This window comes from Ptychodera flava, chromosome 8 (genome assembly GCF_041260155.1).
Source record: "Ptychodera flava strain L36383 chromosome 8, AS_Pfla_20210202, whole genome shotgun sequence".
Classification (NCBI taxonomy): domain Eukaryota; kingdom Metazoa; phylum Hemichordata; class Enteropneusta; family Ptychoderidae; genus Ptychodera; species Ptychodera flava.
Window position 1 is genome coordinate 7,992,755 of NC_091935.1, and position 23,065 is coordinate 8,015,819.

Below are 23,065 nucleotides of genomic sequence, written 5' to 3' on the forward strand. Positions count from 1 at the left end.
CTAAAAACTTACAAAACTAATTAATGTTTCATTCATATTTTCCTGTACAAAGGTCCACACACACATGTAGCAAAGGTTTTTGGCTAATGTATTCTGGTGTCGGGCTAAAAACTATGCATTAGTACTTACCGGCTAGGTCCCTCCAGTCACCTTGTAAGGGCTGTACTATGTTCATGCTATTACATATTTGCTTGTAGAGTGATGGAGGTAAATCCGAAATGCGTGTGTCCATGGAAATGCGACAAGGCGCTTGATGAATATTTTCGACCTAATAGAAGACGGTAGAGAGTAAGAACAAAGGATAAAGGCATCTCTCTCTAAATAAAAACAACAATGCAGCATCGTTATATAAGCTAAGCTTTAAATTGTGATTCCTGAACAAAGTACATCAGTACAATAACACATGATATACTTATAACTAAAGAACAACGAATGAGTGGGGAATAAATAAATATCTTATATGCCTAGACAGAGAAGATAGTGAAAGAATGGTTCATGCACGATTCACACTTTATCTTAATTTCTAGGGTATCGTAACATAGGCCTCTACTATATAGCATCGTTAAGCATGCTTAGCGCGTATATCGAAAGTAATCACGACCTCCAAGAAAACCATGTACGAGAAGGTTTTATCTTACGGTAATCCCTTTGTCATTTTTCCACAAAATATCAACTAATGGAGCTTGTTCCTAACAATGTTATTTCCACAGCAATCCTTCCATCCCATTCCCAACATTTATCTTGGCGCAGTAAATTAAACTGAAATTACGCATGTGATATAAACCTTGTTGTAACAAATAAACAATATTTTTTCTTTGTGTGTGTGTGTGTGTGAGAGAGAGAGAGAGAGAGAGAGAGAGAGAGAGAGAGAGAGAGAGAGAGAGAGAGAGAGAGAGAGACAGAGAGAATCTATTCCAGTGGCACCTAAAACTAGCAAAGAATAATTGACTGTATCTCCTATACCAAATTATATTTCAACCCCTACGATAAAGTGATCATAATTACTATTTACCTTTGATTTTCCGCACAACCCCTCGAAAGCAAATCGCCGACCTTCACACTCGAATTCCATGTGTCCTGGTAGCGCATTGTCTTCAGAAGTCAGTTTTACGATATGGCGTGGGCCTGTTTTGGAAAGGCATTTGTGATCCTCGTTCGGGCATAACACGCCGCAGATATATTTCATATATTTGAAGTCTCTTTGTCTTATTGCTTCAAGCTGAAACAGAAACCACTTCAGAAACTTCCACGTCTTGGTACAGGATGTCCTTTGGACGGTGACCTTGACCAGCGGCTGCTGCGGGGAATCGTTCACAAGTTCAAGTTTGTAATGGAAATCTTTATCGAAGAGGAACTTGCCGACATTGTAGAAGACATTCCGAGTTGTCACGTGAGAGGGAGTAACACCAACCCTGAAACAGCGGGCAAGCAGACGGGAAAATACACCTTCGGGTAAAAAGCCACAGAAATCAATATAGTAAACATCTTTTTCACCTCTCGACAGCCACAAATCCATATCTTTTTCTGTAGCCACATAAAGAGGCAATAAACCAGGTACCAGATACAATTGGTTATCCACTTTAGACTCATGTGGAATAAGGCACATCAAATCATAAGCTTGTAACAAGGACACTGCCATTTCTTTGGACACCTTCATTGGTTCTACAATGTGACTAACTAAACGACTATCAGCAATTCCATTTTTCTCCAGCTTCCTCCAGAATTGCGCCACCCTGTGGTATCTCTTATGAAAAGGAGGAATGTTAATCAGATTTTCCATAATATCAACAAGAACTTGAGGATCAAATATGATGAAATTATTGAGAGTTTCGTCTTCTGAACGGAAGATTAATTCTCCGGCTTTGTGAAAGAAGCCAAGCATTAACTCAAATTCTAATGAATCACTGATTTTACAACTTTCCTTGGCAAATTCATAAACTTCTCTGTATCCACAGATGGCATATTCCAGACCCAATTTGCTAGCGGTCTTCCGCTTACTTTTGATTAACTTGTAGAAATGGAGGTACTTCAGAGGAAATTCTGCTTTCATGTACTCTGCCTCTTGGCTTTTTTCTGAGATGCAATTTCTAAGTTTTCTTGCATCTGTGTCTAAGGGTTTTGAATTCTCAATCGGGAAAATCGGGGTGTCATCATCGTTCATGACCAGTCGGTTACAGAAAATGTCGTAGAGGTTTTCGTGGAAATACGACGAAAGTTCATTCCGCACAGACGCAGTTACACTGTCCCTGTGTGTGCCCACAAGGAATATGACAGCATCTTCATGTTTTGCGTGGGTACGAATTGAGTTCAGCCAAAACAAAAGTCGTTGGAATTGTTCCTTCTTGTTTTTGGCTGCTCTTTCAAAATTGAAAACCAACAAATACACCGCGTGACTGGCGATGAAAATTTGATGGGTGGCGTGATAGAGCTGGTCTCCAGCGAAATCCAATAGACTTAATCTTGTTGCTAAGCGACTTGATCCAGCTGACTGCTCCTTCATGGCATCCCTAACATTTAAGATCGGGAATCTCTGAGTTCTTACTTTCCAAAATACATACAACTCGATCACTGGGTGGGTCAATACTGATGCAATGAAAATAAAAATCGACACTGTTTTCAAAGTTGGAGAGTGGAAGGTCCAGTCCATACCATAGCCGAGTAACAGACCTACCATTATTCCAACCATCTTTTTCAGGAAATAACCGGAACCAAATTTCTTATCCAATTCTCTTCCTAGAAACTCTCCTGTCAATTTACCACTCCATAGCAACATGCCAAGGATGAAAGGCAAAACGAGTGGCATATTTATTGCACTTACAGAAAGAAACACACTGAGTAAAAGGAAAAATGAAATGACACCCATTATTTCTCGAGGAAAAATCCACTGATGGTTACTTGTAATGACATCCCAGTATCGGTATATGCATATGCCAGCAAGATCCCCCACTATGGAAATGACCGCTTCCAAAGTACTAGCGAAGTCCGCGCTTAAGTTCGCCAGTTGTAGTTGATCTAGCGATGTTAGCTGACCTGGGGAAGCGAGTAGACAAAGGCCGAATGCTATTCCTGCTCGACATCCATACCCAAAAAAGATGCCCAGAACGAAACCAAAAAAGGTGAAGGCAACACAAAAGACAAAGTAGTTGGCCAATGGCCAGTGAAAACAGAGATTGTCAAGGTAATTCAGAATGGCATGAGGTGTTATACAGCATCTGAAATGAATGTCGACGGCCATCATGATAGCTAGATTTGTTCCATAGCGATAACCACAGAGAAAATCTCCGTTGCACATCAGTACGGCAATAAACATTGTCCATTCAAGGAAAACAAAGCCGAATGGAAGAGTGGCTCCATACAGAACTGCACTCAGTATGAGTGGAATTACAAAAGATATACTTATATATTGAGTGTCGCTGAGTGTCTGGTTGACCCACTCTCTGAATGTCAAAGAACATGTACCACTTTTTGCTTTTGGTATTTTTGGTGGAGACGGTGGCTCTCGTGTTTGAATTGGTGAAGATTCCATCGCGGTCTTTGCTGTGTACCACGAAGCTCCAATTTCGAAATCGTTTTCATGTTGACGTTCGCTTTCTTTCCATGAATAGTCCACTTCTTTTGCCGTGCACATCCTGGTTTCGATTCCCTCTGTACTTGGCTCGTCTCCCTGGAACTGTTCACCCATCAGGAGCCTGCGCAGACTAGTTTTCCCAACGCGGGCGTCACCAAGGAAAATGACCTTGCTCCTGTTGAAAGGAAGTTTACCAACATCTTCTGCGGTTTCGTAGATACTTTTCACTTCATCGTCAACAGATAGTACACCTAAGTTGAAGCTTCGTTTATAGCTGGAGAACCCAGCTAACCATCGCTGGAACTTACTGCCCATATTTATTTTCCTCTGGACCGAGACAATGTTTCTGGGGAAATTGTTGCAAGCTGTTGAAATAAGCAAATGAGAACACAAGCAAAATGAATATTATGCTGGTTTATTTGAAAGACTTGACTCCCTATTTTGGTAATATTTGTGTAAAGTTGCAAAATTGTAACCATAGACCCTAGAGAAAACTTTTTCTCGAGGATGTATGCTGTGACTTTGGTATGTGTTCTAGCTTTTTGTGAGAGTATGCACTGCTATTTTTACCTGTCTTAGGTTTTCATAGACAATGGAAAGATAATAAGGGTATTGCACAGACAGATTCTCACATTTATGATGTCTTTCGCATTACCTGTGAAGGAACTACCAAACTTAATAACTTTGTTGAATGTGATCGCTACTTTCAATACGACTTTATCTGGGGTATGATTGAGGTTTTTACTATTAACAACAACATTGAGAATACGAGCGTGAGCGTGGGCTTGAAATATATGCCAACACGAAAAAACTAAGCGTCCAGAACCTCCGATCAGGGTTGAGTACAAACACCGGATCACACACAAATGGAGTCATTACAACAGTTGACTATTTCAAAAACGATTGGACCCACAGCTACTGACTCTAATGTCGATACTACTCTAGACTTTTAAATCGCGGGTAAATATCCAGTATATATCGGAGATTTACAACCTCACAGATCTTGACAAGCCCGACTTCCTCAATCCGACCCTAACTTCGATACTTGTCAAATCCGTATATCGGGGATTTCACTTTTACCTTGCAGATCTGGCCCCGCGGTCAGGCCAAGCCTGATTTCCGTGGTTCAACTCTACTTGACTTGTCTAAAACTTCGGGTAAATATCCTATATTGGAGATTTCACCAGCTCACATATCTGACAAAACAATTGTAAGTTCGATACCGTGTTGTCTAGTAGCTGTAAATGTAAAAGTGCAAGGTCGCGGTGCAGTGTCTTCTAAATCCAGTTTAACTTGACACTCTCGATACGCTGAACAATGTCTCTTCTATGACCACAACGAGATCTCGCACCACACAAATGCTTGACAAATGGGGAGCATATTGAATAACGCCACTACTTTCGCGAGAAAACATGAGGTAAGGTCTTTCGTCTAGATGCAGCACCGATCAGTCTGTTGAGTTTTTAATTGCATATTTCACGTTTTGCAAATCTCTTGAAAGAATAAATTTCGGGGTTTTTTTGAATAATTTTGTCAGGTATTTAACTTAGCAAAACATTTGGGTAAACTTTTTTTCATATAGTTAAAGTTACTGGCCCGCGTCTGTAGGAACAGCAGGACATCTTTAGCATGCCCCATTTGTGATATCTGACGTACACAACAACTTTAGCATCTCATATGGCCCCATTTGTGATATCTGACGTAAACAACATGAAGTCTGCTAAAGGAGATGCTGTCTCAATTAGATAATTACGCCCACAGCAGGTACACTTGAGAGACAAGCTGATTACCCTCTGTTACCAAGAATAAAATGTTGTTTCTTTCAGATAGGCACATCATGGGCTCCACGCACACAGAACGTGTCTAACGGAGACGTACCATGTTGAAAAGGGCGAATGAAACTTCGCCTTGGTTACCTAACTGCAATTCGGACTCTCATCCGATACCCCTACGCTCTGGGGAAATCCGCACATCCCGATCAAAAATCTCTTGGCAAGATGCCACAGTTTAGATTAATGCATCCTGGGAGCAACCGATCTACGATGTAACTATTATGTTTTGAGACAAAGTCACGGAAAGTATAGCTGCAAGGTTATGTAGAATAAATTGGCTTTCGAATCCCTTCTTAGTACTGAGTTTGAAGTACGACATTTATGTTTTATGATCAGTTTTAATACGTATAAGTACGATTCAACCTCAACTAAATGTATCGAGTTTTATGCTTACCAATATAGCCAGAATTTTAGTTTTTATAGTTTTTGGACTATTAAAAGCGCAAATTGATTACCAGACTTTCAGTTGACCTCGGATGACCTCTGACCTACTTCCATCTACTTCAACCGGTACAACCTGTCAATCCCTTCCGTTTTTCGTGTTCAGAATTCGCGAGGACAAATCACAAGAGAATCCTGGAACTATCATTTTCTCCATGTCTGACCCATATAATATACGCTATGCTTGCTCTCAGGTCAATCCTGTTACACATTACTCTGTGTTCTTCCTGGCTTTTCCTAATTGTTAGTAAATTTATGAATTTGGTTTGAAAAAATTTAGTGAGCAAAATTATGTAATGCCCCCGCGTCCGTTTGCAACAAACACTTCTTGTATTAGATGAGTAATTTTAATTGAAGAAAAATGATGAATTTATTCATGATTGATTCAGATTTACAGGGGCACCTGAATTCGTTTTTTGCGCTTTTTATTTACGCTTAAAACTAACATTTTGATACGTATTTTCAAAAGATCTATTGCATTACAGAACATCACGGGTCATTAATGACTGTAACTATACATTTCTGCTTTAATGATGGATATCCTAACCTCTATAAAGGGAAGAATGCCACTTGGTCAACCAGCCTTTGAATATTACTAGTATTCAATTAATTATTCTTGATTACACAACATAACACTTTCAAGTATATTGTAAGACAAATCCTAACTCTGTCTTGGTAGTCAATGATTGATCAGTTTTTACGTCAAGTGGTCATCAATATTATCAGTGATTGCATAGAAAATCTGTCTCCTGTTTTTTATACTACATATTCGGAAACCTGTGCGACCTTTAAAGTATTCATGTTATTCATAGGTGGTGCGTCTATAGCTGACGTAATTATACCATGTCCAAGCTTTTAAACTCTTTGAAGCCAATCATTGATCAGAACATTTAGTAGTCAACAATAACCTAGATTCTTTACTGCGGGCTAGCATTTGTCTCTATTGTCACCGCAAGTATAAATATGCAACTAAGAAACTGGAACTGGTGATCCTGCTAATGTTTTCTTTTGACAGAAAGTAAGCTTATATTTTTAAAACGCTGCAGATAATCGTCATTTTGTGGTCTAAACTTTTGTTGCGTGACTGTGCACAGCAATGTCCATAGTGTATCAAAGAAAACTATTAGCATTCATACATTTGCTGAGACAGTTTCTTGTAAAGTATTTTGAAAGAAACATGACGGAAAAGTCACTGATATCTGCAACTCGCCTAACGACAAATCTATAATCCACCGATTAAAATTCCCGGCTATCCTTAAATTAATACAATTGAATCTCTTTTCTACCTCCATACACATACAAAAAGCTTTCCGGTACTTAGCTACGCGTTCGACAACGGTCGGGAGGCAGTAATCTTCTTTCTCTTCTCGCCGTTTCCCTATTTCCTATTCTTTCACATTAGTTGCTGTTTTATTCCTAGTTTCTTTCAAAGCTGAGGATACTATCAATCAAAAGTATATGTTACTGCCAGCTTCTCTCAATCTGCTGCTTCCGTCAATTTAGGAAGTTGGCAGCATGTAAGTGTTTGGGTGTCTCGATACTACCCTAAGAGGCTGGTCAGTTTCTTCGGCCTGGGGATGGATTATTTTTGCCTACGTCAAAAGATGGCTGACCCCACCCCATCCAACTTTCGAAAACAAGGTGACCCCTTGCGACAAAGATAAAACAAAAGGTGGAATATAAATTAAATAATTCAGTATATATATATATATATATATATATATATATATATATATATATATATATATATAATAAAGTACATTTGTATATATATAATTTTGGGGTATATTTTAAACATTCAGTCATTCTGTGTTTTTATGAAATTGTTGCCATGACAGTTGTAAGATAGGAACTTAAAAGAGTCAGTTCTAAAGTTTGAATATAGTATTTGAATGAGCTGTGAATGTATTTCATGCTTTTTATGCATAATCAGATGTCCAGAACTGTTGTAAGCAAATTAGTGCATGTTGGTTTCTTATACTGAATTCTCATAGAGAAAACAGAAAAGTATCAGGAACTTGTCATACATTTCATATGAACTGGAGATTTCATGATGATAAGTACACTTTGCAAAACAGACTTCAAAAAATCTGACATATATCTCTGATATATTAAAATACTGCGCCCGAAGGGCGCTCCAAAAATATTACACATCCAGATATCTCTGATATATATATATCTGATATATGAAAGTCATGCGGATGGAGGGCATGCTGAAAATATGTTGATATTTTAAAGTAACGCGCCCGAAGGGGGCGCCGAAAAATGTTAAACATACAGATATGTCATATATATATATATATATATATATATATATATATATATATATATATATATATATATATATATATATATATATATATATATATATATATATATATATATATATGTGATATATTAAAATTTTACGCTTAGAGGGGGGCTCTGAAAAATATGTCTCATTATTATTCTTTAAGTTACGCGTCCGAAGTGCGCGCCGAAAAATGTAACTGAATGATGAAATTTGTGGTTGGTACGATGCATTTTAGGCAAGTATGAGCCCGTGTCGAAATTCAAAAACACACTGACCCCCCCCCTCCCTTGCGCATTTCAAAAAAATGGGCCCCCCCCATCACCAAAGTCAAAAACAGGGTGACCCTCCTAAGGAATCCACCGCCCCCCCCCTCCCCCCTGCCAAGGAAACTGGCCAGTGCCTAATACAACAAGCACCAGAGTAAACGACCAGGGGATGTTGAAACCTTTTCGCGCATGCTCATTTTAGCTCGGGTCAAAGTCTACTCTATCACCTGACAGTTGCATGCCCAGGCAAAGAACTTCCTCTTTCAACCATCGGTCGACTATATGAGCAGAATAGTATTTGAAAGACGAGATATGACAAACTAATTCATAATCAAAATCGAAAATCATTCTTCAAAATTAACAAAAATGTTCGCAAATCTCCAATCATGATTTATTTTTTTCGTAAATTTTCATTTTTTGTCTTAATTTTACGAACGACAGCTCAGATTATAAATGTATATAAGAATACAATGGCGAATGTTCTTGTTAAACTTCATTTTGGGGTTACTTTTGGTCCATTATGATACTTACAATGAGCATCATCTATTTGTTTTGAGTCGCACTTCAGCCTTTCGGCCTCATTTTATCTTCCTCTTCTACTGTGCCTTCATATCTCAGTTTTCAGGCCCACCTCTTCAAATCAACCACATCCTTCAGATAGTGCGTTTGTGAACGCATTAATCAGATCCAATAATATGGCGAAACTGTCACATAATCACCGCACTACGCCTATCACCTTCTCTATGCCTCCGTTCAGGATTTCCATTATTTTCTTTCATTTACCTCTATCTTCAATTTAAAGACAAACCAATTATCTACTGCCATTTGCTACTCATCAGGAAGGCTGTAAGGCGTACAGGTCTCTATACTTGTCGGAGAAAGTTGAGTTGACTTATCTAAGGTTCTCACAGACCCAACCCCTCGCTTGCAGAGCACTGTGATATGCCCGGCTAAGTAAAAGCGATCTTGCGCTGCAAGCGAGAGCCTGTTCACAGTGATTCGCTTGGCTTTGCAGTCTTTCATAAGCTTGTAAGAATTGTGTGAGAGTCTATTTAGCCTTATGTACCGAAAGAGAAACTGAATGTTGCTGTAGGTATTGCAGGCAATTAGGGTAAGGGTTGGATAAGTATATCGAGTATCTTTGTTCATAGGTTGTAAATAGACTTGTCAGAGCAAACGCAAGCCATATTAAAACAATCATTGTCATTAGCCGTGCCCAGCTGATTTTGCGTCATGCTCAGAACACGCATCAATGCGGTAACACATTCAGAAAACAGGTGCAGATACTCAAGCTGCGTGAGAGGTACATACCTACCTGGAAGCTTGATTCGGCGTCTACAATATTTTTGTTGAGGTACAACACAAGGTGACAGCTTTGACCTGCGGTGACCCGTATGAAACCAGCCTATGTGTTTGTTTGCTTAGGGATAGACCAGTAAGTTTCAGGAAGAGTGGTTGGAAATGGCCAAAATCTACAGAGCAAAATTTGCCAGAAGAATATTCAAGGTTGTCCAGAAAATGGTTTGTAAGCTTAGGGGGCACTCCAGTCCAGTGTGCACGCTAGATTCGATCCTATTACGCTATGCGATAACATAATATAAAGTCCATTGGATCATAGTATTATTAAAATAATTCATTGTTAATACGACTGGACGAACGCACCCTTGATGTTTTACTTTGCAAAAGAGAGCTTTTTTATACTCTTCACTGTGCCGAATGACTTTCTACGTTTGCGGATCTCTTTAATATGTTTGATTTATGACTGTTTTGCAACATTGTTTTGCTTTCTAGCTATATAATGTTAATTTTTATGTGGCGTACAATGCCCTATTTCATCTTTGTGATTTATTCACCATTAATAGATATTTACTCTGCGAAAACAAGCTCGACTTCTTTCTAGAATTGCCATCGTTAAAAATTGCCGGCCAATAACAATTTAATTTAAACGTTCCTGCCACTGCCACTGTAAAAGGTTCAAAATGCTTTACATAGCGGTATCGAAACAATGTTTCACTTAACTAGAATCTTCCTTTCATTTTAAAATGATTTATTAATGAAGAGGCTGGTGGCTCTTGTGTTTGATTTGACGATGATTGCATCACATACATCACATACACACACACACACACACACACACAAATACATACATACATACATACATACATACATACATACATACATACATACATACATACATACATACATACATACATACATACATACATACATGCTCGCTAACAAAAAGACAAAGAAATATTTAGTGTTTTGCTTAAGTCAAAAGAAGTTTATACTTAAGTGTCCGTCTCATTAACAGTAAGAATTCATTGATTTAATTTTTATAAATTCTTGTTCTAACTTTGATCCATTGGAAACATTTAAGAGTGTCGAGTATTATTAGTGTTTTACTGTTTCTTTGTTTGTTTTGCTGTTTTGTTTGTGTCTTCTGTGTGGGTCTATGTTGGCCTTAAATGAATATCTTTAAGCCTGTCCCTAAAAACTTAAGGTCAAACACTAAAATGTGTTACCGAACATATTCATTGCCCTCCTCTGAAAATACATCAGTGTTTGCTTCTCAATTATTCGAAATCAGCATTTGTCAATTTAAAATTTCAGTGGCTGTAACTGTTGATGTTTTTCACGTCACTTTTGTTATATTTGTAAAACTATAGTTACTTGTTCTAATCCAAAATTATGTTGAGATGCCAATTGTACGTCTTATCAACACGGCATTTGACTATATAACGTGCAATGTTATTGTTGCCATGTCGATTAAAGTCCGGACTCATTTAACAACGATGACATCACTTGTCGTACACAAGGTACGATGTAGGCAAGGCTTTATGCTTGAACTAGATCAGAATAGGAAACGAGAAAATGCAATCTTTTCAAGAACACGAATAATGATATCTTTGTCGAGCTCTACAGCTATTATCCACTTAAATTTAAATCGAATCTTACTCTAACAAAAATAGATTATTGTCAATAATGCATAACGTTTGATGAAATGTAAGAGAATAGATGAATGATAGTACGTCCAATTTTGGGTCAATTACGTGACTTTATAGACGATGAAAAACGTATGTATGTTAAGGCGTGGGTCTGAGACTTTTAATATTTTGAGTAGGTAAGGATAAAGTTTTACAAAGTTGTTATCTAAATGACTTGAAAGTGGCAAAAGTGGCAAAAATACATTTCTCAGTATGTCTTAATGACGTTTTTGTAAATCTTTATATTTTGACCAAGTCACGTTAATAACAGCCTATATTTGCCCGCCAAAATCACATATTGGATATGAGATATTTCGACTTCAAGTTAAATTGTTACTAGAAATAAAGTAGCATAAAAGCTAATAAAACAACCACTGGCTAATTAAAAATAATTAATTTTTCATAATTATTTTTTTAAAAACCTAAAAAAATCGAGCAATAGTTAACATTTCCCGGATATTTTTAAATATTTAATAAATATACCAAATTATTTTATGGTCGGTATGGTGTCTGCTATATTGCGTCATAATTGCTCTTTCAGAATATGCAGAAAAAACAGACAACGATGTTCAGCTTACAAGTTGAAATTTAACCTTTAGATTAATGTACATATATCTATTTTCAGTCTAGTGAATATATCTGTCCAGTGATCATATTCTATCTCTTAAAATAACCAAAACAAAGCAAAATTCGGTCAATTCTGACCATATCCCTTTAAATAATACAGTCCGGTATGTTTTCTATGGTGACCAATGCCTTAACGTGCTTGCCAAGAAAATTTCTTACAAACCATCTTAAGACGATGCAGTCCGTGTTACGGCCATTACTCTACAAGACCATGTCATTATGTCACTGCTCTAAAAATGCATGTTCAAGCAGTATAACTGACAAAATAAAATAACCTAGAATTAAGTAAATCGAATTGCAAAAATATACAAGAAAACATCAAACACAAATACATAAATCTTCAAAGGAATATCTGGCAAAACAGGCATAAAAAAGTTTAGCATTCGATTGCAATATATGTCTTTCTTTTCACACACACACACACACACACACACACACACACACACACACACACATATATATATATATATATATATATATATATATATATTGTATATGTGTTGTGATCATTGTTTATTGTAATATATTGTATGTGTGTTGTGATCATTGTTTATTGTATATATATATATATATATATATATATATATATATATATATATATATATATATATATATATATAATGTATGTGTGTTGTGATCATTGTTTATTGTTAACAAATGAATTCTAGTCCGGACTTGAATACAATTTTCAACAATAACAATGGAAATTGTACTCAAATCGGTTGTGTTGATATGATAAATACTTGGCGTTAAATTACAGTGTAGGGATTCAACGCAGAAAGTATAGGGAACCCACAAAACAAAAGTTTTGTGTGTGTGTGTGTGTGTTTTTTGTGTGTGTGTATGGGTGTGTAGGTAGGTAGGTGGGTTCCGTAAATATTCCGTACTCCACAAAATTAATGTCTATATTCCTTCCTTACACGGCTTGAACCAAGTCTGTCGGCTTGTAAACGGTCTTGACCGAACAAGCGTGCGCCCGTAGAGGATACAAAAACAAAGCTTGCTAACGTCCGGGCTAACGTCAAGCGACTAGTGGGCTAGTCTAGTTCTTTGCGTTCACCCAGAGCTTCCTCAATCAATGTGACGACATCTTGTCTGCTCAAATTTGGCCTTAACAGGACTTCGATTAATTGCGCGACAGTTGAGTCACCTTGGCAGGACCATTTCTGTAGGAGGGCATCGCATGGGTTGTCTTTGTTCTTCAGTACCTGTACTTCGTGCTGTGTATACCCCAGCTCGCCTAGTAAATAAGTAAAAAAGTACATAAAAGTAGGTAGATAATTACATGAGTTAATCTAGTAAGTAAATAAATGAACAAATGTACCGATAGTTAAACAATGGCAAGTACATAAATATGAAAGAAAACAACTAACTATGCTTTGCCACTGAGGGACTGCGGCTTTGCAAAAGGTGATTATACACTTTATAATTGTCTATTATCGGCTTCAGAGATAATGGTATGTGTACTCATATCTACTGTTGTAGATACCTCACTCGTCTAATATTAGACACTTACATCAAAGTTATAGTCTAATATCAGCCGAGTGGGAAAGAGGCAGATGCCCGACATGCTGTTTTATCGGATAATATCCGATAAAATCGATAATATCGTCTGAAATCTAAGTTAGAGTCTAATATTAGATTAGTGGGGAAGAGGTAGATGCCCGACATGCTGTTTTATCGGATAATATCCGATAAAATCGATAATATCGTCTAAAATCTAAGTTAGAGTCTAATATTAGACAAGTTGGGAAGAGGCAAATGCTCGACATGCAGTTTTATGGCATCTGCCCCTTCCCCACTTGTCTAATATTAGACTCTAACTTATATTTTGGATGAAATTATCTACAACCCTTGGCAGGGTCTGTTTTGTCTTGTCTGTTCTCGTCAAGCATTACGGCGGTGGGGTTAAATAAACAGTATTACGTACCGGCCAGGTCCCTCCAGTCACCATGTAAAAGCTGCTCTATGTTCAAGCTATTACAGATTTGTTTGTAGAGCGATGGAGGTAACTCCGAAATACGCGTATTCCTTGAAATGCGGCACGGAGTTTGATGGAAATTTTCGTCCTAAAAGAAAAATATGGGTAAAAATAAAGTAAAAAGTATCAACTCTGAATAAAGGTGTCTCAAAATACAACAATTTACTCAGCATTATTATGGAAGTAAAGTTTTACGTTGTGTTCCTTAAAAATTAAGCATCACTTTAACAATGAATAACATCGTCATAACTACAGTAAAAGCAGGAGAAAGGGGAATTAACAAATTTCTTAGATGCCTAGACAGAGAAGATGATGAATAAATACATATTTTGACTTCTAGGGTATTGTATCGTTGGCCACTACTGCATAATATCATTACGCTTGCAAAATACAAATACTTGAAGTAGCCGAGACCTTCGTGGAACCAATTCAGGAGGGAAAGGGCTATATCTTGCAGTAGTTGCCTTGTTATTTTCCTTCTAAAATCAACCATGGAGCCGATTGCTAATAATCTTATTCCCATAGCAAGCACAATCTGGCCAACCTGTCCCTAACATTCAACTGGTCGCAATAATTTAAATAACGCATCGCGTAACCCGTACCTTCGACGAGTCACTGATGTTGACTGATGTTTCGTAGCATACGGACTGCACTTTGATCTTCAAGTACGATTTCGTTAAGGTAGTGAGCGCCTTGAAAGTGAAAGACGTTACCTTTTTCTCAGACTCTCCGTTATGTAACTTTCGATCACACTCTTACGAAATCAAGAATAAAAAATGGGGTCACTGTGCAAACCTTTTTTACAACAGAAACAAATTACTTGATTTTTACCGATATTTGAAATTCAAAATGGCCACAATCCCTCCCTGTGCTAATTCTATTGGAGAAAAACACGTTTTCGATTTTCGAAAATCTAAGACAGTCCAAATTTTTCTTACTCCAAGAGCTTCAAATAAGCCCGCGCAAGAGGTAGATCAGAAAGAATCTGTTCAATTGAAAGGCTACTAGATTTAGAGAGATTACGAAAATGTTGAATTCAAAGTCGGCTCAAGTAGAAACGGTGATGCCAATGATGAATTCTTAACCTTTTGTCTTAAATATAAATAGCAACATGCAATATGATTTGCGGTATTTCCACGTCATACTCTTATTATACATATTGAAGTTCTTTATGATTATTCACGTCGAAGGAAATTATCGTAATCAAGTGATTTTAAATACTTATAAACACCGATGCAAGTATTACTTATTGTCCTCATTTGATAAATTAAAACCTTATTGTCATAAATATAACAAACAATTTGATCCGTGGCAATGGAAACTAACAAGGAACAATTGACCATCTCCTATGATAAATTTATTTCATCTCTCAGTATAAAGCGAAAATATTTTTTGTTTTACCTTTGATTTTCTGCAGAACCCTTGAAAATTAAAGCGGCGACCTTCACACTGGAACTCAACGCGCCTGTTTAGTACTGGTAGCGCCTTGTCTTCAGAAGCCAGTTTTACGATATGAAGAAGGTCTAGTTTCGAAAGGCAAGTGTGATCCTTGTTCGGGCATAACACGCCACAGATATATTTCATATATTTGAAGTCCCTTTGTCTTATTGCTTTAAGCTCGCCCAGAAACCACTTCAGAAACTTCCGTGCTTTCGTATTGGACGTCCTTTGGACGGTGACTTTGACCAGCGGCTGCTGTGGCGATTCGTTAATGAGTTCAAGTTTGTAATTTAAATCTTTATCGAAGAGGAACTTGCCGACATTGTAGTAGACATTCCGAGTTGTCACGTGTAAGGGAGTAACATCTACCCTGAAACAGCGGGCAAGCAGACGGGAAAATACACCTTCGGGTAAGAAGCCACAGAAATCAATGTAGTAAACATCTTTGTTTCCTTTTACTGACAACCTATCTTCGTCGTTTTCTGTAGCCACATAAAGAGGCAATAAACCAGGTACCAGATACAATTGGTTATCGACTGGAGACTCATGTGGAATAAGGCACATCAAATCATAAGCTTGTAACAAGGACACTGCCATTTCTTTGGACACCTTCATTGGTTCTACAATGTGGCTCACTAAACGACTATCAGCAATTCCATTTTTCTCCAACATCCTCCAAAACGGCGCCACCCTGTGGTATCTCTTATGAAAAGGAGGAATATTAATCAGATTCTTCATAATGTCAGCAAGAATTTGAGGATCAAATATGATGAAGTTTTTGAGAGTTTCGTCTTCTGCATGGAATATAATTTCTCCGGCTCTGTGAAAGAGACCAAGCATTAACTCAAATTCTAATGAATCACTGATTTTGCAGTTTTCCCGGGCAAATTCATGAACTTCAATGTATCCACAGATGGCATATTCCAGGCCCAATTTGCTAGCTGTCTTCCGTTTACATTTGATTAACTTGTAGAAATGGAGGTACTTCAGAGGAAATTCTGCTTTCATGTACTCTGCCTCTTGGCTCTTTTCTAAGATGCAATTTCTAAGTTTTCGTGCATCTCTGTCTAAAGGTTTTGAATTCTCTATGGGGAAAATCGGGGTGCCATCATCGTTCATGACAAGCCGATCACAGAAAAAGTCGTAAAGTTTTTTGTGGAAATACGACGAAAGTTCATTCCGCACAGAGGCTCTTACACTATCCCTGTGTGTGCCAACAAGCAAAATGACAGCATCTTCATGTTTTGCGTGGGTACGAATTGAGTTTAACCAAAACAAAAGTCGTTGGAATTGTCCCTTCTTGTTTTTAGCTGCTCTTTCAAAATTGAAAACCAACAAATACACTGCATGGCTTGCGATGAAAATTTGGTGGGTGGCATAATAGAGCTGGTCTCCAGCGAAATCCCATAGACTTAATCTTGTTGCTAAGCGACTCGATCCAGCTGACTGTTCCTTCATGGCATCCCTAACATTTAAAATCGGAAATCGCTGAGTTCTTACATTCCAAAATACATGCAACTCGATCAGTGGATGGGTCAATACTGAGGCAGTGAAAATAAGGATGGAAACCGTTTTCAAAATTGGAGAGTGGAGTTTCCAGCCCATACCATAGCCGAGTAAAAGACCTAGCATTATGCCAACAAACCTTTTCAGGAAATAACCGGAACCGAATTTCTTATCCAAGTCTCTTCCTAGAAACTGCCCTGTCAATTTACCACTCCACAGCAACATGCCAAGGATAAAAGGTAAAACAGTTGGCATATTTGTTGCACTTACAGAAAGGAAAACACTGAGAAAAAGAAAATATGAAATTACACCCATGATTCCTCGCGGAAAGATCCACGGATGGTTACTTGTTATGACATCCCAGTATCGGTAGATGCATATGCCAGCAAGACCCCCAACTACCGAAATGGCCGCTTCTAAAATACTCACAAAGTCCGCGCTTAATTCTGACAGTTGTAGTTGATCTAGGGATGTTAGCTGACTTGGGGAAGCGAGTAGGCAAAGGCCGAATGCCATTCCAGCTCGACATCCATACCCGAAAAAAACGCCCATTATGAAACCAAACAAGTTGAATGCAAAACAAAAGACAAAGTAGTTGACCAATGGCCAGTGAAAACAGAGATTGTCAAGATTATTCAGAATGGCATTCGGTGTGAAACTGCATCTGAAATAAGTGTCGACGGCCATCATGATAGCTAAACTTGTTCCATACCGATAAGCACAGAGAAAATCTCCGTCACACATCAGTACGGCGAGAAACATTATCCATTCAAGGAAAACAAAGCCGAATGGAAGAGTGGCTCCATACAGAACCGCACTCAGTATGAGTGGAATTACAAAAGATATACTCATATATTGAGTGTCCCTCAGTGTCTGGTTGACCCACTCTCTGAATGTCAAAGAACGTTTACCGCTTTTGGCTTTTGGTGTTTCTGGTGGAGACGGTGGCTCTCGTGTTTGATTTGGTGAAGATTCCATTGCGGTCTTTGCTGTGTACCACGCACTTCCAATTTCGAAATCGTTTTCATGTTGACTTTCGCTTTCTTTCCATGAATAGTCCACTTCTTTTGTCGTGCACATCCTGGTTTCGATTCCCTCTGTACTTGGCTCGTCTCCCTGGAACTGCTCACCCATCAGGAGCCTGCGCAGACTAGTTTTTCCAACGCGGGCGTCACCAAGGAACATGACCTTGCTCCTGTTGAAAGGAAGTTTACCAACATCTTCTGCGGTTTTGTAGATATTTTTTACTTCATCGTCACCAGACAGTACGCCTAAGTTGAAGCTCCGTTTATAGTTGGAGAACCCAGCTAACCATCGCTCGAATTTACTGCCCATATTTATTTTCCTCTTGACCGAGGGAATGTTTCTTGGAAAATTGTTGCCAGCTGTTGAAATAAACAATTGAGAACACAAGCAAAATGAATATATGCTGGTGTAGGAAGGGTCGACTGCGTATTTTGGTAATACTCGTCTAAGGTTGCAAACTTTATTTTGGGCATGTGTTCTGGCATAGACCCTCGAGTTTTTCTCGAGGGTCTATATTTCTAGCTTTATGAGGTTCTGCACTGCTATTTGTACCTGTCGTATGTGTTCAGTGACAATGTAAAGATAATCAGCTTATTATAGAGAGAGATTCCCATATTAATAGTGTCTTTCGCATCACATGTGAAGGACCACCTTACTTGCTAACTTTGTTTAATATGATTGTTGCTATTAATGCGAGTTTATTAGGAGTATGATTGTCGTTATAAAAGCTCCAAATTAGAAAATAAAATCTCTGGACCGGTATTTTTCGAAGCTTATAAATTTGCCTTGGACACACGTCACAACTGTGTGGGCGACTGTTCATCTTTCAACCCCCCCCCCCCCCGCCACTGTGGTATAAATTCTGCTTTTCCACTAAAACGGAGAGCTGAAGACACGAGGACTGTCGTGAACAATGAACCGTCCAAGCCACACAGGCTTCGCAAAGTTACATGGGCAAAGCAAGGGACACAAATGGCTGTCGACAGTATATGGGGCTAGAGGAATCACTATTGGCATATTCTTTTTCGGATCCCCCTCAATATCCTAAAAAATTTAAAATCCCCTATCTAGTTCATCAAACCTTTTCATGTCCCCAATCATCATACAGAAAAATATTTATAAGGGATGCACTCGCAAAAAAAAACTTGTATTGCGCAGTTCTACCTGCAGCGGCTCTACCTTGTTATCATGTATCAGACATTCTGTAGTTTTTATAGCAATGCCGTCAGCACTGTCAGCACTTTGAATAGTCATATTCCTAGAGCAAGATCTTAAATTGATTCATTTTTAAAAGCATCAGTGGAATTTTTTGATTTATTCATGTAACTCCAAAAGGTTCGCTGATGAATTTATAAATGAATTAAATTGAAGAACTCTACTAACTGCCGATGACATTTCTATTAAACCACTACAGAAGGTGTACGCCTGCGTCATAAGGTATAGAGTCGAACATCTGCGCGCAACCCTCATTCTTTGCAAACCCAACTCCTCAATCAACAAGTCATCGTTGATGACACAGTCCCCACTTGTTAATGGGTACTTTGATTGCAGGTCCTCAGAGAGGATAGAGTCTTCTTCATAAGGTCAGTGATAAAAATATTTCTGTATAAATTCGCTTGATACATGTCTGAGCTGTAGTTCAGGACATGAAAAAATCATAATAAAATGGCCACATGGCGGCCTTATTGGATCGTATCACAAAACAAATCAATGTGCATATGTATGACATAGGTCAATGTCCTTGTACCAACTTTCAATATATCGGTTGAGATATGTCTGAGTTATGGCTCTGTACATGAAAAAATCGTAACAAAATGGCCGCACGGTGGCCATATTGGATCGCATCACAAAACAAATTGATGTGCATAGCTATGACATTGGTCAATGTCCTTGTACCAACTTTGAATAAAATCTGTTGAAACATGTCTGAGTTATAGCTCTGTACATGAAAAAATCGTAATAAAATGGCTGCCTAGCGGCCATATTGGATCGTATCACAAAACAAATTGACGTGCATATGTAAGACATAGGTCAATGTCCTTGTAACAAGTTTGAATACAATCAGTTGAGATATGCCTGAGTTATGGCTCTGTACATGAAAAAAAATCAAAACAAAATGGCCGCCATGCGGCCATATTGGATTGTATCACAAAACAAATAGGTGTGCATATCTATGTCATTGGTCAATGTCCTTGTACCAACTTTGAATAAAATCGGTTGAAACATGCCTGAGTAATGGCTATATACATGAAAAAATCGTAATAAAATGGCCACACGGCAGCCATATTGGATTGTATCACAAAACAAATCGACATGCATCTGTATGACATATGAAGTAATCCTTGTAACAAGTTTGAATGAAATCGCTCCAGGCATCCCTGAGATATCTGCGTGAACGGATGGACACACGTATGCACACACGCACGCACGGACCCACGTACGGAAATGACCAAACTTATAAGTCCCCCAGATGGTGTCCGTGGGGACTAAAACCATCTGCACAAAGTTTCATCAGATTTGGTACAGTTGTACCAGAAACAGCGCTCTAATCTCGAATTATGCAAATTAGACCCAATTATGCATGCCACACCAATATAAATGGACCTGCATATGTATGCCACAGTGTAGTATCCTTGTACCAAGTTTAAAAAGAATTGGCACAGGAATATCTCAGATATCTGCATTCATGAGCCCCTATGCATGGACACAGCATTAATATTAATTTCATCCTGGAATGCCTATGGATCATACCTGGGGACCCTGTGGATGGATATCAAATACAGGAAAGAAAACGGCCGTCACACAGCCATTTATGATCGAATCATTACAAAAATTAGCGTGCATATATATGTGATAAGGATTAATATAGGTACCAACTTTCAATGCAATCGCGCCGGGCATCGCTGAGAAATTTACGTGAACGAATGCACAGTCGTAAAATATAGGAAACAAAATGGCCGCCATGCAGCCATTTTAGACCAGATCAAAACAAAAATTGATGTGCACATGTATAACATATAGAGTAATCTATGTACCAAGTGTGAATGGAATTGCTCTTAGCATCACTGAAAAATTTGCATGAACATACGCATCGACATCAAATACAGGAAACAAAATGGCTGCCAGACGGCGAAATTGAATCGGATCGTAAAACAAATCTACGTGCATATGTATGGCATAGGTGATAATCCTTGTACCAAGTTTGAATGAAATCGCTCCAGGCATCTCTGAGATATCTGCGTGAACGGACGGACGGACGCACGCACGCACGCACGCACGCACGCACGCACACACGCACGCACGGACATGACCAAACCTATAAGTCCCCCCGGACGGTGTCCGTGGGGACTAAAAACACCCTCAAAATCCGTTTGTGAAGGCAGCCTAACAGATGCGCTAATATGGCGGACTTACATGTAATTAGTCACACAGTCACCGCACTACGCCTATCATTTTCTCTGTGCTTCCGTTTGGGTTTCCACATTTTCTTTCATTTTTTCGCTTTTCTCAAATTTAAAGGCAAGCAGACTATCCGCCGTTCTTTGATGCTCGTTATGAAGGCCAAGTCTTCCAGATCTCTGTACTTGATGCAGAAAGTTGAGTGGTTTAGCTGAGGTTTTCACAGCTCCTGGCTGGCAAAGCCTTGTGATGTTACTAGCGTATCCCGGCTATTTATAAAAGCGAGAGCCTATTAACAGTTATTCGCTGGGGTCACTATTCGTGCATAAGCCAGTAAATGTTATGCGAGAGTCTATTTTAGCCTTATGAATCATTATTAGCCTTACCCAGTTCATTTTGCGTCATGCCTAATACACGCACCTATAAGGCATGCATAAATGAACCCCTACTTTGTATCACAAGCTGAATACACCGTTTGCAGCACAGAAGGCGGAAATCGACTCGGAGCGGGGGAAATCCGCGAAAATCTCGCTCAAAGCAACTATGTACAGAAAAACTGAAGGTACTCAAGTTGAAATTTTTGCATCGGGAGAGTTGCATACCTACCTTGTTTCTGGGTTTGGTATGTACACTATTTTGTTGAATTGCGACACTAGTGGATAGCTTTGACCTGAGGTGACCCATATGAAATCATCCGATGTGTTTGTTTGTTTAGGGATGAACCAGGAAGTCTTCAGTGGAGTGGTTCAGCATGGAAAAAATCTGCATAGTGGAAATCGCTAGAAGAATAATTCGCAGTCAGCCTAACCCGAATGTCGGCCAGAAAATGGTCCCCGTAAGCTTAGGGAGAGCGCTACAGTGTGTGGGCTGTGAAAGTCTCGTCGTATCTCTACAATCGATCTAATTACGCTGTGTGATAGCATAGTACAGAGTTCGTTGGATCATTGAATTAATTTAACAAATTATTAATAATACACCTGAACGCAACCTTGATGATATTGTTCCTTTGCAAAAGAGGGCTTTGTGCATACTATTCAGAGTGTCTTTATGACTTTGTATTTTTGCAGATCTCTGTAACATGTTTGATTTATGACCGTCTTACAACATTGTTTAACTTTCTAGATATTACGATATTAACCTTAATATCATGTAGAGTGTCCTACTATAGCCTTTTTGTGTGACTTGTGAGAGGGTCTATGTTAACGTGAAATGAAGATGATAATATTAATTGACAAATTTCTGCCGCAGGTTGGCAATCCATGTTTTGAACTACACCTCCCATGATCTTGCAGCCTGTCCCTTAAAAGTTGTCATGATGCGACTATGCAATTGGAAATTCCCGTGACTCAGCAAGTTATAATGATGATGATGTATGATTTCTTCACGATGCCGAGAGTAGTAAAACTATTTTAGTACAGTTGTTTTGATAAAGCAAGTTTTATGCAAAGGGGAAGTCCATCTATATCACCATGTCTTTTACAGAAATTTTATTAGTTGTTATTATATTTCCAAACTTGGGGAAAATGAGCGCATGAGTCGTAGCCGGTGATGGGATTGGCGAGTAGAGGGGGAATTTTCGAATTCATGCATATGTCAGGTCGTGGTTTACTGGATCTGCTGTCTCACCTGTTACCCCATTCATCGCGGCTTTCCATATTAGAGATTTCACGTCCCTCTCCCCTGGCAATTCGGGGTTTTT

General features: G+C 38.6%; 1 protein-coding gene across 2 annotated transcripts; it reads right to left on the reverse strand.

The window, feature by feature from the left end:
- Positions 1 to 12,829: 12,829 nt before the first annotated feature.
- LOC139138371 (uncharacterized) lies at positions 12,830 to 22,086 on the reverse strand. Of its 2 annotated transcripts, none has more exons than XM_070706715.1 (4): positions 21,973 to 22,086; positions 15,397 to 18,326; positions 13,945 to 14,083; positions 12,830 to 13,254 (listed from the first exon to the last, which is right to left on the reverse strand). In XM_070706715.1, the coding sequence occupies exons 2-4, from the start codon at positions 18,274 to 18,276 to the stop codon at positions 13,052 to 13,054; spliced, it is 3,222 nt and encodes a 1,073-aa protein (XP_070562816.1). In that variant the 5' UTR covers positions 18,277 to 18,326; positions 21,973 to 22,086; the 3' UTR covers positions 12,830 to 13,051. The 2 variants fall into 2 exon arrangements, with proteins under 2 accessions (XP_070562816.1, XP_070562817.1); XM_070706716.1 differs by lacking the exon at positions 21,973 to 22,086 and adding an exon at positions 21,382 to 21,655.
- Between the last annotated feature and the right edge of the window lie 979 nt (positions 22,087 to 23,065).

What these genes read in the sequence shown, in the direction of transcription:
- LOC139138371 (XM_070706715.1), bottom strand. Translation starts at nt 18,276, where the DNA reads ATGGGCAGTAAATTCGAGCGATGGTTAGCTGGGTTCTCCAACTATAAA. An exon ending in GGTTCTGCAGAAAATCAAAG is followed by an intron (nt 14,084 to 15,396) that starts GTAAAACAAAAA and finishes TTTTTCTTTTAG; the next exon opens with GACGAAAATTTCCATCAAAC. An exon ending in TGACTGGAGGGACCTGGCCG is followed by an intron (nt 13,255 to 13,944) that starts GTACGTAATACT and finishes CTTATTTACTAG; the next exon opens with GCGAGCTGGGGTATACACAG.